Below are 16,785 nucleotides of genomic sequence, written 5' to 3' on the forward strand. Positions count from 1 at the left end.
ATTTCCCATGTCTTTCTTTGTAAAGCATGAATTTGATACATTGATTGTATTTTTAAGAATAGTTCAATCATTTTATATTGCCAAATTGCCATTTTTATATAGAGGCCTTGAAAAATGAAGACTAATTGAGAATATTATTTTGAAACAGTATGGAATCACCAATTTTTAAGGGTCTAATTGAGGATCTTAGTGGCCCTACACCATTTAGTAAACTCTTCATCCACCTCTTTGATTCTTGTTTGTACTCCCTCTAACCCTCGGTTTGTTTCTAGTTGTTTCACTTTGACTTTGGACATGTTCTCAAAACCCGATACAAACATATAAAATCATGTACTCTGTAAATTATTTTCGGGTTTGTCTCAACATAATTTAATACAAACTATGAAGTAAAGTTTGTGGTTTAAGATAGTTAAAAGTTTTAATGATTCAGGTTATGCATTGCAAACTTGCATGTCAATGTTGACAGATTTATACTCTGCATCCCCTTTTGTTTGCTCATTAAAGTATTGATCAATCATTAATAACTATATACGAAGTACTAAAGACGCCACAACAATACACGTATCATCTCCTAGTGTGTCCTTAATTTGTTTTGTTAATATAGTAATTACTTAAAATAAACTATTTATACTACATATCTTTTAACACAACTATAAATAAATAAAGGTTCTCCGTAATAATTTCATAACACTAAAGTTAAGTGATATAGGAGTAAGATGTTTTCAATGTTGTCAGACTGATAAAGAATAATTTTTATAATAACGGTGCATGACATAGGATCTAAACTAGTAAGACGCTCCAACATAGTTGACATGATCTTTTGAGTTACTCGAAGCGAACCCTAATAAGCTGCTGAGGCAGTACTACAACCAAAATTTGTCATCTGCAGCTGCTGAGGCGGTAGAGAAGCATACAGATGCATCTATACTCGCCACTAAGATGATTCTATAAACTATCTTAATTGACTGCTAAGTATGCTAATATTTCTGAAGAGAATTAACACTACAAGAATGTCATGTATTGATACAGTATTTGCAGATAAATAGCTGATTACATGTGAGCTGTAAATTAATTGGAGGAGCCACAAGCTTGGCAGCAAAACGGCTATATTAGCCAACTTAACTGGGTAAGTTAAAACTGTACAAGGAAAAAAAAAAAATGGATTTCTCCTAAAATGAAACGTGACTCGTTACTCCAGAAGCCAAAAATCACAGATTTCAGCTTTCTGCGGCAATCTCTTTCTAGCCAAATTTGTGCTCTAAATCTTTACATTGATTTTATCTACTCTGCTTCAACGGCCAGCAACAAACAATGAAGTGGACGATACCTGCTTTCCTTCAGCCTGCATCTTTCTGAGTTTAGCCTTGTCAATTCGTGCTCTCCTTACAGCTTCTTGAATATGGCGATCATGATCTTTCAACATCTGATCCATGTTGCTTGAAGGGACTATTAGAGGTCCTGAGTAGTGAATTTTGCTGCCCTTTGACCCGTAGCCAAGCTAAATAATAGTGTAAACAACACAAAAGTTTAGGGGCACAGGATTGAAAAAGAAAAGAAGCTGATCCTAGTTATTGATTTTGCAACTACTAGTTGAAAAACATAGACAAAAAAAAAAAAATAAAAAAAAAAAAAAAAATTAATTTAATTAAATTTAATTTTTTTAAAAAAATAAAAAAAAAAAAAAAAAAGATATAAATTGAGGATGCCTACTCAAGTTTTACTTGAACCAAGGGTACATGGTTTTAGGATGTTGCAAAAGCAGATCAAGTGGTTTAATAATTCCCTCCATTTCAAATTACTCAACACATTACGACTTTCAACACTATTCACAAACTCTACTTAACTAATTTTTGTAATTTATAAATAAGAAGAAACAGTTATATAGAAACTTCTTAGATTTCTCTCAATGTGTATTTTCAAAACACAATGTTTATAATTTTTACTTGTTGATAAACAGAGATATTTATTATGACTGAAATTATGCATTGGCTAATGTGATAATAAATGTATCATTTAATTTGGAACGGATGATATATTAAGATAAGTATGGCTAAAAGAACAGATGAAAGAAAGAACTTACAAGCACAGGATCATTATTGCTACTTCTTCCATCTTCGTTTTGATGAGAACTTGCAAGACCCTGCCCTTGATCTGCTTGATCTCGCCTCTTCATAGACTCTGACGATTCTTTAAACGATCCAGGGAACCTCGCTACTAGTTTTGGAGCACCAGATCGCAGAGAACTAGACTTTTCTCTCTTGTCCTCAGATAAGAAGCTCCTCCTCGCTGTCATTGGACCAGACAACGTTGATGTATCAGCCCCATTAGACACATTGGAAGCATCGTCCAAGTTCTTCCCAGCCTTCACCCATGCTGCAGGGTTAACAAGTGGTCCTGAATGCGATGCTCTCTTATGATGGAGCCCATGCCTGCTTATACCAGAATCTTCTGCTGCTTGAGATGCTCTAGGGGGTTCGATTGGAAAGCCAGAAGCAACCTCCTCTTGGTGAGGATTAAACTTCTCACTTCGACTCTTTGAATTGGATTGAGCCTGCCTCTTCTGAAAGCAGCATATACATGAGTACAGAAACAAAGTCCAAGAAATGGAAGGTAGAGAAAGTAGAAGAAATATATAATCTAGTAAATGGTGATTTAAGAATTTTTTTGGCACAAAAATACTTAATCAGCAATGGAGGAACATGGTGAAGGGAAACAGAATATATTTTACAACTGTCAGCAAAGGGACATGACACGACATTACTCAGAAAAATATCTAAGGCATGTCAGCTATTCTGGCAAATCAAAATATAGGATAAGTACTTCCTGATCTATTCAGTATCACTTCGGGTTTCCACTTTCCAGTTTTTAATTTACAGTTCAACTTTGATTCTTGTTTTCAAGAAATATAACTGAACTCACAATGATAGGGAATGGTCCCTAAACTAAATATCCTTCCATGTTAGGCATAACCATCCACCCTTCAACAATTATAAACACAACCAAAGTTTGGAGGGAATTATTAAACCACTTGATCTGCTTTTGCAACATCCAAGAGCCTTGCGCTTTTCCCAGAGCCTTGCGCTTTTTAAAACTAAGAACCAAACCATATTGTGAAAAATATCACTCTTAGGTATTGAGTTGCATCCAATAGCACGAACCTATCCTTACGGCTTTACTTGGATTGGAGCATAAAGTATCAAAGATGATAATAAAATTTAAAACACAACGAATGAAAGTCGATACAGGTGGAGGTAGAATAGATGAGGTATTGATTGCGCAAGGAGGGAATAATTAGGGGGATATTTCACCCTCTTATTGAAGGTCAGACAATAGTAGAGCACTCTATTACCCCAAAATTGCCCATTCCCTCCCTTCTTGTAATATCACTACCGGTGTATGCAAAAGCACACCTAGGCAATAGGGGTGAGCTCTTTTTCAGATCTAGGCTAAACACATTTAAAGTACACTTGAGGCACAAAAGAGGAACAGAAGGGGCACATCAGTCAATTATTTTGAATTTTAATGTATAGTACTAGGTTAAATCCCGTGCCATGCACGATCATAATTAAACTTTACAACAAAATTTATAAAAAATGGTGTTAATTCAACAAATTTATCCAAAAAAAAAAATATTTGTAACAAAATAATATAATAGTCTCTAATTAAAGATATTGATGCTATTCAAAAAAAAAAAAAAAAAAATTAAAGATATTGATGGTCAAAGTTGTGTCTCAACAAATGTGCAAATTCAACCATAAGTCGGTCATAACTTATAAAAAAACAGAGGAACATAATATAATAAAATGATTTTGTTCGGTTGTTCTTATAAACGTTATGTATATTTGTAAGATTTATACAAAGTATCCTACCAAAATTATTATTCCTATTTTTAATTAAAATAAATTTTAAGTCGGAGGAAAAAAAAAACTAATATTATGATAATCTTGGATGATGATATATGTCAATACCTTAATTTAAAACTATGTTAGTATATTTGTAACTAAAAGATTTATAGTATATAAAATATATGTTGAAAAATAATAATAAAAATTTAAATTGAGTATGATTGGATTAAATGTGTTGTCAAAATGGAAATAAGTATTATGGTAGGTTATAAAATGGAAGTCATTAAAATTTGGCAAAAAAAAAAAAAAAAAAAAAAAAAAGGAAAGATAAAAAGGCGGGAAATTTTTTTATAACATCGTGACAAGTGTCACTTTAGGTTCGCTTTTAGTATAAGTTAATTGATGTCTCATTTCAATGAGGCCTACTGAAGCAAACCCAAGGCACAAAAAGACCCATATTGCCTTTAAAAGTTTATTTTTCTAATAGATTTTAAATATTACACACCTCAGCTCACTCGAAACATAAATACGTAATTAAGTAAAAGCCCAACCCATGGCCAGTACAAATCTCTAATACTCCACTACCCCAGGCCAATAATATATCTGACCCAACAACATGATGTGGCCTGCCCTAACCTAATCAATGCTAAGTTCAAGGCCAAGCATTACGATCAATAATTGGAAGCAGGACTTCTTAAGATCAGAGCCATTTATAGGCTTGACATTTTGCAGAGTTTAATCACCCCTAACGTGCCTCTGATCCATGGCTAGTCCAAATCGAGATATTCAGGCCAAGAATATATAACCCAACAGCATGATGTGGCCTCCCTAACCCAATAAATGCTAACTTCAAGGCCACAAATTACAACCAATGATTGCAAGCAGGACTTCTTGAGATTTGGGCAATTGTTAGCTATTACCATTTTGCACAGAAATTAACCATCCTATTCTGCTCCAACTATCTAACTTCCATTGAAATCATTAAATCAAATGGTAACTAATATGTTATAACAGTAATCCACCACTGAAATAATTACAAATAAGATCATGAGATAATGTCAAAATCTGTTGCACAAGTTGTAACTCATAACTCATCCTGAATGGACAAACTTGCAAAACAGGGGTTTCTAACAAAAACATTCTTTTACTTAATTTTCCTCCATTCATTCAAAATTCCGACTCAAATAATAATTCAGGTTGAATATTGAGATTGTAATGAAAATCTAAAATTCTAGGTGAGGTCAGGTTAGAATAGGCTCTCAAGCCATGTCATCTTTTGGTGGATTCCAGAAGCGACTGCATGCATATTAAAATCCCTTCCTATATAAAACTATACTGTTACATTTCCTTGCCATCCCAACAACAACATCATCAACCCCATATAACCCAAGTGAGGTAGAGCCTATAGAATCCAGAATTGATAGTCTTACTCATAACCAGTCTAGAAAGGCCAAAATAAATGAAAATGTTAAAATAAATACTTCCTCTGTCCCCAAATATTGCAGGATGGGGCATAGATTTTACAAAGAGGAGAGAGATAGAGAGGAATAAAATAGGGACCCATGTGATGAGAGAAAAAGAGAGAAAACATGTGCAAATAAGGAATTTTTGCATATTTGTGAAACTTCCTAAAATGGTTAATTGTTGCAATATTTGTGGAATAGAGGAAGTATTTATCACATTTTAGACAGATACACCACGGCTATGGCTCATGCAAAGTGCCTGAATAAGTCATAAACTCATAATGAGCTCAAGATATAAGCCAGAATAAGTTATGGAGAGCTTAACCACAGTATATTCAAAGAGAAATACGCCTACTAAGAATCCCTTAGCCAATCTCAATATGTGGACTGCTACTGCTGCAGGAAGCAGCAAAAAACACCCAAAAAAATTCATTAAAAAAAATGGAATAGAAAGGTACCTGCATGGACACAGCTAATTCAGCATTGGCATCCGGTGCGGGAATGGCTCGGGACTCTCTTGTTCCCCTCTTTTCAGGGTCACCCCTATGAGCCCTGCTTCCAGCAGCTCCTTGTCTGCATGCATGCACAAATTCGTAAGTTCTCATTTCTCAAAAAGGGCCGGAGGGGAGAGGGGTGGTAGAAAACCAGGAAGTTGATATGTCTACTTTCAGTACGTTATAGATCAGCCTACAGTTCAGTTGCATTGAAGATTGTGGAAACAGAAATGAAACCATACAGTTCAGATTACAAGATGATGTGGGGATGGTATAAAGAGTGTGCTGACATGTCCTCTTTCGGCATACTATAAATAAACCTTAAACTACACTCTAGTGTTGTCCTTGAAGATTGTGGAAACAGAATTATAGGTAAACCAATTGTTCCTCAAAAATAGTATTAGGACACCAATGCTGCCATAAAGAAAAATGTCTCACTACATTCAAATTTTAGAATACTTGTCCAACTTCTGTCATTCATGTTGATCAAAAAGGGACTATAATTTCTAGATTGCAAGTAGATGTCAAATCCGGGATGTCTATCTGTCTTAAAAGTCATTGCTCTGTTCATTGCATTCTCATTAGAACACTTATTTTCAGTATAGGAACCTTCAGAGCCAAAGCTAATTAGAAATGCCAACATTTAAAAAAAAATATATGAAAAAAATCACCTTCTAGCCTCCTCATCTCTCATTTTTGCATCAAACTCTTTGCTTGGAGGATATTTCGGCAAGCTTGATGGATCACAGGGAAGTGGTTTCGTAAAGAAGAACTGAAGAATAAAAAATACACTATTAAGCACAGGACGCAGCTTGGAAAAAAAAAAAACTAAAAATGTTCACGATACACAAATTAAGGATGGGGATCAACACAAAAATATAATACTCTCCAAAAACGTCAGTTAATTCATAACGTTAAACTAAATAAGTAACACATATTTCCCTCAAAAAAAAAAATTAAGTAACACATAAATCAGGATACGAGGGGAAAAAAGAGAGGTAGGAATGAAGGGAAGATGCAAGAGAGATAAAAGCTATCTTCAATAACTGAATCTTATGCTAGAACACATCTATCAGAACATCAAATAATGCAATACTTTCTAGAAAATGAAGATGAAATTCAAAGGAAATCAGTTGATACCCCATCAAGGTGAGTCTTTAAGTCGCTTAGTGAAGGTTTAGCCGTTTGGCAACCTTATCACAAGCTACAGCTTAATGATGAAATTAAAATTATTATGTATAAATATCTGATACATAAAAATCTCAAAAATGGTTTGGAAACCAAGAATATAGCCAAATGCCAAATATTCTAAGGAAGTAAAGGTGTCAAAGAATTTAAAGTTGAAATGAGCTTGAATATCAAAAGCTCTAACTTCCCATCAATCAATCAATCAAAGCCTTAATCCCATAAGTGGGGTCAGCTACATTAAGCAAAAGTGATTATTCCGTGTAACATTCCATAACTTCCCATCAGAATACAAAAAACATCGAAAAATGAATACTACTTGATTCAATGTAGAACAGTCCTTAATTTCTACAGATACTAGTAGTTAACAAAACTCTACCTCACTCTTTAAGGCCGAAGATGCAGAGCCACGGTCAGCAGGATCAACTGAAAGTAGAATTTCCAAAAGGCTTAGAGCTGGAGCAGGAAAGTCTTTAAATGTATCCGCAACACGACGAATGTATGGTTGTTGGGGTTTGAAGATCGTTGCATGAGGTAACTTCGATTTTTTCCAATAATCTTCAGAAGGTGAGCCACAAAGCTTAAAAATTTTGTGTAATTGTTCCACCTATAAAACATAGCCAGAGATAGGGCATCAAACCATTTTTCACAAGAACCAAGGTTGGTCCTGATCGGGATATTCCACTGTCAAAATATTCAGCATGGAAATTAAATGCTACAACAAAATCTCCAAAACGTACTTATTTACTTCTAAAAAAAAATGATTTTAATTATTGGATACTACTCCCTCCAAATTTCAAATTTAGCTTATCTTCAAGCATAAGACGCATGCAAGAAGATGACAACCCCTCATCCAACTTTATATATAACTGTTAACTTACCCAATCTTTCACAAAAATAACTACACAGAAGCCAGAAAGTACAGACCTAACAGTGCCAACTGCATCTAAAGTGCACATTTATTCAATTTTATATCCTTGAGAAAGAAATAAACCAAATACCTCTGTTCGTCCAGGCATTACTGGCTTGCCAGCATAGAGTTCAGCAAGTATGCAACCAGCACTCCACAAGTCCACAGATGTACCATAATAAGTTGCACCAAGTAAAAGCTCGGGAGGACGATACCAAAGTGTTACAACTCTGCTTGTCAGAGGCTGAGTTTGACGGGGGTCATAAAAGCTTGCCAGACCAAAGTCTGCAATCTTCAGTATCCCATTGTTATCAATTAAAAGATTAGATCCCTTAATATCCCGATGTAAAACTCCCCTGCTATGACAGTGTTCAAGTCCACATAACAGCTGTTTCATATAGCACTTAACCTGTACATATATATGCCGGTTAGAAGATTGAAACACCATGCAGGAGGAAAGAATCAAAAATCTCAAATAATTAGAAACAATTTTGTTTTCATTAATTAGGCTTTCTTACATGGTAAATGCTACAAGGACAAACTGAGGAATTAGAATGCAAAGATAAAGAAACTAAAGACTATATACCTGTGGTTCAGTGAACTTTACAGCTGGATGAGAAGCAAGCCCTGCAAGGTCATGCTCCATGTACTCAAACACAAGGTATAAGCTGCAAGACATCCTTGAAGTAACAAGACCCTCCAGTTTTATTATATTAGGATGGTCTAATCTACGAAGAATATGGATCTCTCTTGCCATGAAACGAACACTTTCAGGCTCCAAGTTGTCGAATCTTACTTTCTTCAAAGCAACAATTTTCCTTTTTTCAAGATCTCGAGCTCTATAGACATTACTGTAGGTGCCCTGCCCAATCTGAGAAGAAATGACACAAATTGACAAAGAGTAAGGAAATATGCCTAAATAAACCAGGCCATACTAATCATATCAGGTTATCAATTTAAAAAAGATACATAATGATCAATCATGCTTGGAACTGTTGAGCATTTATCAATGAAAATTAGAACCCTGACAAAAAGTGAATGCAGAGACTGCACTTTTTCATCAAAACCAGTCCACAATATGAAAGGGAAAATATGAGTCACTAATTCCTCCACCTAAATCTTTGTATTGTTTGGTACGCGGGAAAAAATGTAGGAATTTTATCTTTAAATGAATTAGATTTTTGACATGGTGTTTGGTTGACCAAATGTAAAGAAAATGGGGGCCTGGGGGGAGTTAAGATTCTGGGGAATTTGCAATTTCGACAAATCATGGGAAATAATTTACCTAGCCTCCCCTTGGTTAATTAAAATTCCTATGCCAATTCATGGAAATTATACTTTCCCTAATGTCAACCAAACTTAGTCTTGGCAACTCCCATAAATTACAAACGGGAAATTAATTCCCATAATATAGAACTTCCTATAGGAATTAAATTCCTACACAAACAAAACAAGCACTTAAGTAACTGTGTAAGCCACAGAAATAAATATATAACCCTGTAAACCAAAAAGGAACCAGTAAAATATGTATCCAAGTGGTCATTAGGAAGCAAGTCATAAGACCATCCATCAACACCATTCGCAAAGATAAATTATCTAGCCTTTGTCCAGTAAGACAGTTTTATACTCAAGCATGTGATTTCATCTAAACTGGGAGAGTAGAGATCTAACAACTTCAAAAGCATACTCACAACCCACAATATATTCCTACAGGGTCGCTGAAGAAGTGGCTCAAGTGCTCACTGATAGTCAAAAATTCAACACGTCAAGTATTTCTAATGATGTGTTCGTAGTAGTACATGCTTCGTAGAATTCAGATGTTATTTCAACAATACTTTTTAATCTTTCTGACCAATTCTCCACAATGCAGACGCATTTAATAATAAATACATAAACAAACAAAAGATCAAGAAGAAACTTGAAAGCAACCTGTAAAATAGGACGTTTCCTATAATTTAGTATAAAACCATATTTTCCAAAAAAAATCTTAGACATGCTAAAATATTACGATTGACCAAGTAAAGCTTTACCCAATTCTTCATAAATTCTAAGATAAATTAAAAATAATCCAATTGACCAATTAGTTCACCTAGATATCAACCTAAATTCAACTCTAGTCCAAACTTAACACACATAACCAATAAGCAACAATATCAGCAACCAATTAAACTGTCTTTTTTTGGTATTCTAAATCCTAATTATATCAGTAACATGATTGAATTAAATGCACCAAAATCAACAAAAAAAAAACCAAAATTGAATTACATAACAATCCAAATCAATAATTACAACGGATACATTGAACCATACCTTATCCAACTTCTCAAAGGAATCCGCCCGCCGTGGCACCCATCCTTTAATAGCCTCCCCAGCAACGGCGGCAAGCCAAGTCGGCCACCCAGCAGCAACCTGCTCTCCTTCAACAGACACCGATTTCGGAATCGCCCCAATCACCGGAGGATGATGATGCGGAATAACAAGCTCCGGTTTGTCCCTCTTTCGCTCGAAACTCTCACCATGTAAACGAATACTCCCATTATTCACCTGCTTATCAATCAACATCACCTTCTCATCACCTCCATTACCATTACTGCTAATACTATGACTACTATGATGAGTATTCCGATCTTCCCTCCTCAATGAAGCTACTCTTGATGAAACCCTTGCCTCCGACGATACCGCCTTACTCGAAAGCCGTTCCCTTGGACTCTCCTTACTATCATCTTCAATTGCAGATGGTTTGCAACAAATGCAACCCATTTTACCCCCAATTTCACACTAACACTCCTTCACTGGAAAATCGCATCACTCCATTACACTACAAAAGGAGGCAAAACCCAGCAATTTCGCACAATTCCCAGTAAAAATTCAATACCCATCATCCCAAAAAAGGGGAAATTGAAATTGAAATTGAAAATCCCAGAAAATTCAGCTACAAGATCTGAGTCAAATTCGTACAAAACAAACCCTAACTTGCAGTAAATGTCAGAGTAAATAAATAAGTTAAGCTAATATAAACAAAATCATCAAACCCTAGGAAAAGAGTAAATTGGGTAAATAATTAGGATTGAATTAAAGCATAAAAAACAATGGATCTAGGGCTCCGATTTCCAGAAATATGAGAGGATGAAGAGGAGAGAGAAGAAGAAGATGCATTAATTTGGTTGAGAATGTGAAGAGAGAGAAAGTAGAGAGAGAAAGAGTGTATTATTCAGAGTTTTTACTGTCGAAGAATTTATATACGTTTTTGAGAGAGAGAAGAGTGAGACATAGACATTCTTTGTATTTGAGAAGAGGGATTGCTCACTCGCTTCTCTTTGACGCGTGGTTTCTATAAATAGAAAGAAGGATGATTAGTGAGAAAATTAGCAACTTTATTAATTAATTATGGTTGGTTACAAAAAATGTTGTCTTTTTTGGGTTGTTTAGGGGAAATTATAGGTCATTTGGTCAGATATTAGAATAGATATTATAAGGGTCTTCATAATTGGATACCTGGTTTTTGGGTAATTGAAGTGACGGGAATAATTTTTACGAATAATGGTTAAGAAGTAGCAGATGATGATTTGACAATAAAAATTTGAAATCAGTTTTCATGGGTTGATCAATGGGTACTCAAAATTTATTTATTTATTTATTTATTTTTAAATCTCCCAAATCCTAATGCTCATTACAAACACCAACTTAAGTAATGTCGTCAAGAATTTTGAAATTGTTGAGAAAGGTTTGAGTTATGAATGAATCTTTAAGTTAAGTATAAGGTTTTGGATTTGGATGATTTTGGTTAATTGACTTCGTGTATAGTTTTTAAGTTATTAATATTAGTATAATTAATTATTATACAACCATTATTAATGTACCCTTAGTGGAAGATCGAGAAGATGAAATTGGTTGCCTCAATTATTAGGAATGAAGGACCATGAAAATAAGAACTACATAATGTAGAGACTTTCTTTGCCTTTTTAAGTTCATCTTGTTTATCGATATGCTTGGTTGAATGTCAATAGCATGATAGTAGGTCTTTGGTAGACAGTTAAGACGACATAGTTAACTAAAATAAGTAGATAGAGCACCATTAGATGAACCATTCCCCTAAATTGATTCTCATTGTTGATATTCCATTTTCATTTTGCTTAGTTTGTAAATGAATTGATTGGTGGTTCTTCTTCCCAAGATTATTAATTTTTTTCAACATCATTTATCTCCTAAAAGAGACTTGACACTTGACCTAACTTGTCATAAATCAATAGTTATAAGTGCTCTCAAAACCTTTTGTATGTTGAAATTTTGAATAAAAGCTAGTAATTGGCCCAAGATATGCCCTAGGTCATTATATGCCCTAGGTCATTATATGAAATTACATGGAATTTGTTTTACTATGTTTGACTTAATTCACACTTATCTTAATTTAATTTAATTTCTCACATTTTCATTCACTACATTTTGATATTTTATTTATAAATTAGAATAGGAAATATGACATAACTTAGTGTAAAGACATGGTTTACTTGAAGCTAAATGTTCCATAATACCATTTTGATGATATAGTGCCAACCATATTGCCCGTAAACTTCATTTGGGATGCTATCCTATTACTAATTTGTGGTTGGTGCACCCGGGTGCACCATGCGCATGGTGCACCCAAAAGAACATTTAGTATATTTAAAAGAACATGGATAAAAAATGAACATGTTTTTATTTTCTTGTAACTGCAAATCCATCACTCTCTTCTCTTGCAATTTCTCACTCCTCTTTCCCTTCCTATCACTCCCTTTCTTGCTGTCAATTTTTTCTCTCCTTTACACCATCGTTTTCATTTAAGAATTTCAATGAATTTGGGTAAAAATCATTTCCATAGTACTCATTTTCTCTCTCCATAACTTTTCTCTCTATCTTTTTCTATTTTTCAAAAAAAAATTCAAAATAGCAAAATTGTTCATCTTCAAAGTGAAACCCAAGAAAAAAAATTGAACTTATTTCAACAATTCAACCTTCAAACTTAAACAAATGGTGGATTCAAGTAAAATGTAAGTATAAATTTTGTACATGCACATTGTTTTCCGTCAATAATTTTAAAGTCAAAGTGTTTAATTTTGTGAATTTGGGGTTTTTTTAAAAAAAAATAATAATTAAAGCTATAAAGTACAAGTTGTTCAAAAAAGAACAATTAGAGGAGAAAGAAGAATAGTAATGAATTGAAGCCAACTGGAAGATAACCAAGTAAGGTTAATTTTTCAAACACTAGCTTGTTCTTTTTCAAACACTAACATGTTCTTTTTATTCCATGTTCTTTAAAATATGCCTAATGTTCTTTTCGGAGGTCATATTCTTTGTCAAACACAAACATGTTCTTTTGTTGAACACTATTATGCATGTTCTTTTTCAAATACTATCATGTTCTTTTTCAAACACTAACATGTTCTTTTTATTCCATGTTCTTTAAAATATACCTAATGTTCTTTTCGGAGGCCATGTTCTTTGTCAAACACAAACATTCTTTTTCAAACACTCGTATGTTCTTTTTTTTTCTTCTCATGTTCTTTAAAATAAGCCTAATGTTCTTTCCGGGTGCACCATACGCACGGTGCACCCGGGTGCACTATACTATTTTCATCCTATTACTCCGTGTAAATTTAAGTAGAATAACAAATAGAGCAAGTAAACATTGAGGGATGAAGGGACGGATCGGATAATCCGTAGTAGAAGAAAGAACTAATTATCCTGTCAATTTTTTTTTCTTTTTTTTTTTTTTTTTGTAAGCAACCAAATTGCCAAATGGAAATGTGTTTTTTAAACTACCAAATGGCAAAGTGTTATTGATAGGTACCAAAGTTTAAATGAGAAAAATACAAGTTTATCAATATGATAAACAAAATTTGTTTATCAAATGGCAAAATTACAATTTTTTATTAAATATGGGTCTCATTGTTGTTGATACATTTACGAAAATGCCATAATGACTAGGCATTTATGCTGTTTTATTTACCATTTTGTCATTTGATAAACAAATTTTGTTTATCAAATTGATTGATTGGGACTTCCTCGGTTAAAATTAGTGCACATAGCTAGATTATTTAAAAGCAAAGTTCATATATTTACATTTATTTGCCTACGTAAAGGCCACAGTTAGAAAATAAATAAATTTAGTAATTGCTTACACCATAATTATGCTTACACCATAATTATTAAAGAGCATGTTTATCTAAAATCCAAAGAGAAAATGAAAAAGATTTTATCCAAGGTTAGATCCTACGTACCAGTACAAAATTCACTTGAACAAAAGCACAAAGAATATTCACCGAACAAATGGTTGCATGCTGACTGCTTGTAGCCTTGTATGATTGTATTTCATTCAACCAGTGTCATTTTTATTGCTAAAGGACTGACTGGTATAAAGTTCAAGCACATAACTAACTTAAAATACCAAGCAAAGATTGATGGAGTTGGTGGAGAACTCGCCTTGTGACACTAACTACAAAATGCTTAGGACTTATTTAGGACTAACTAACTACAAAATGCTTGGGAGTAGGGGATTCTTTTACCTCCCTCCTCTACTCAAACTTAGGACATATTTAGTTCACCTTATTAGGTGGGGTTTTGTTAAACTTGTAATATTATTGATATGTAATTTTCATAATTTTTTTCATTACGAAATTAAAGATATTTAGCGATAAAATAATAATTTGATCTAAGCTCTTTTTTTTTTTTCAAATTTAAACTTTTTATTTCTAATTTGATCTGAACTTATTTTTTCTGAAATAAGTAAAAATAAATAGAAATATACAATGCCATACGAAAGCAAAGGAACAATACATTGTAGAAAGAAAATTGCGAACTTATAGAAGAAGACGTGTGAAATGATATGCCAAACTTTAGTGGGTCCATTAATAATCTACGACTAGATGAAATGATTTTGTTAGTAAAACAAAATCTGGGCAACAGATATCCCAATATATATGCTTCCTTGACCCACAACTTCATAATTAGTTTAACCCTTTTGGTTAGTGATTCAGTGATTCTGTTACACTTTATGTCACACTACATAACCCTTTTTATATTTTTGATTTGAGATCACATCATGAAAAAATGGCATTATTACATTGCTAACACCGAGCTAGAATGTGCAAATCACATCATTAATCCGGGACAACCATGAACAGCCATAGGCTCTTGCCAATGTTTTGGGTGAATGTGAAATTGTGAATGTGATCAGTTTAATTATAATTTGTTCTTCTAATATGTTGGCGAGAATGGTGTACAAGTCATCATGCACCCTACCTATTTGGAAATGAGTTTGATTTTGCGTTGTAACTTAATGTTACATCGTTCTAAATTAGTTCACTGATAGAGTATTTATAGTACATAAGGAAGCATTAGATTATGACTAGATAGACACATTATTAGAGTATTTGTCTAAATACATCAGCTAATAAGAATAAGGGATGTGTTTAACTATCAACCTACGTGAGTAAATTAAGGGATTACAAAATAAACTAAGGGCTTGTTCTCTTCACCTGAAATAAGTAGATATAGTATGAATTTTGTAAGGTCTGATCTGAATTTTTATGATCTAGTCTGATTTGATCTGATTTAACAATTTGACTAAGGGCCTGTTCTCATACGTTGAAATTTAGTTCAGTTCAGTTCAGTTCAGTTCAGCTGAGTTCAGTCAATGAGAACAAGCCCTAAATTTTGATCCGCGTTTTAATACTAATCTATAAAGAAAAACATTATCAAAAGAGATCTTATTAGATTCGTCTCATCATGAACTTTTATAAAAAAAAAAAAAAATTTATACGCAATCAACGATAAATAAATGATAATCAAAAGTTCTTATCTGGTCTGATCTGAATCTTTCTGATCTGGTTTGATTGATCTGAATTATTAAGGAATAAGTAATAATTATCTGAAATAAATTGAAGAGAACAAGTCCTAAAAAGAGTAATAAATAATGATAAGAAATCATCATCCTTTATACACCCCCGCAAGGTTGACGACCGAAGGAAAAGTACAACCCTCATAACTAAAAGGTACTTCCTCCTTTTATTTTTAGCTGATACGTTTTCTTAAGTCACGTTTGTCAAGACACAACTTCAACCATTCATATCTTTAATTACTGATAAACAAAAATTATGAATATTTGATAATTTGAAAATATATATCATGACGAATCTAACAAGATCCCACTTGACTATAATTTTCATTATATATAAACCATAAAACACAAACAAAAGAGAGTATGTAAATAGTGCTAAAGTCAAACCATGTCAACTAAAAAAAACGGAGTAGTATGTCATAATTTAATAGATTACTACGGATACTCTTATTCAATGCAATAGTGATATTGAAAAACCTTTTTCCAATAGTTACAATTTATAAATATTAGAAAATATATGTATCTCCTCAGGAGAGATTGTTATATACACCGGATGCCCCGTACGCCTATGCGTATTTTGTTCTCATTTTGAGAATTGTTTTTCATTTAATCATTAAATAAAGAGCAAAAAACTAACTTTGGGTTAGATTAGTGTACGACTTACCTCAGTGTATATAGCAAATTCTATCCCCTTGGCCCCTCTCCATCGATACCATCACTTAATCTAAGGGCCTGTTCCGATTGATTAAACTCAGCTGAACTGAACTCAACTGAACTGAACTGAGCTGAACTGAACTGAACTGAACTAAACTTATTAATTAGTGATTTTTAACTACGGATTAGTGATCTTTGATTATTTATTGATTATTTATTACTATACATATGTGTATATTATTATTATTATTATTATTATTATTATTAATTATTGATTATTATTATTATTATTATTATTATTATTATTTATTGATGATTATTATTAGTAGTATTATTTCAATTATTATTGTTATTATTA

At 33.2% G+C, this 16,785-nt stretch overlaps 1 protein-coding gene across 1 annotated transcript; it reads right to left on the minus strand.

Moving 5' to 3' along the window:
- Window positions 1–975: 975 nt before the first annotated feature.
- LOC145629270 (putative serine/threonine-protein kinase At1g54610) lies at window positions 976–11,100 on the minus strand. The gene is made up of 8 exons (XM_081681819.1): window positions 10,208–11,100; window positions 8,484–8,768; window positions 7,989–8,306; window positions 7,367–7,594; window positions 6,474–6,574; window positions 5,767–5,881; window positions 2,081–2,560; window positions 976–1,498 (listed from the first exon to the last, which is right to left on the minus strand). Exons 1-8 carry the CDS (start codon window positions 10,655–10,657, stop codon window positions 1,292–1,294), a joined length of 2,184 nt encoding a protein of 727 aa, XP_081537945.1. The 5' UTR covers window positions 10,658–11,100; the 3' UTR covers window positions 976–1,291.
- Window positions 11,101–16,785: the final 5,685 nt, after the last annotated feature.

The sequence above is a fragment of the Chenopodium album genome, chromosome 4 (assembly GCF_948465745.1).
Source record: "Chenopodium album chromosome 4, dcCheAlbu1.1, whole genome shotgun sequence".
Taxonomy (NCBI): Eukaryota; Viridiplantae; Streptophyta; class Magnoliopsida; order Caryophyllales; family Amaranthaceae; genus Chenopodium; species Chenopodium album.

Bases quoted from the DNA above. Each gene is read 5' to 3' on its own strand.
- LOC145629270 (XM_081681819.1), bottom strand. From the start codon at position 10,657: ATGGGTTGCATTTGTTGCAAACCATCTGCAATTGAAGATGATAGTAAG. The intron at 8,769-10,207 runs GTATGGTTCAAT...ATTTCTTCTCAG, and splicing joins CCTTTGAGAAGTTGGATAAG to ATTGGGCAGGGCACCTACAG. The intron at 6,575-7,366 runs GTAGAGTTTTGT...TTTATTCTTCAG, and splicing joins CTTCGGCCTTAAAGAGTGAG to TTCTTCTTTACGAAACCACT.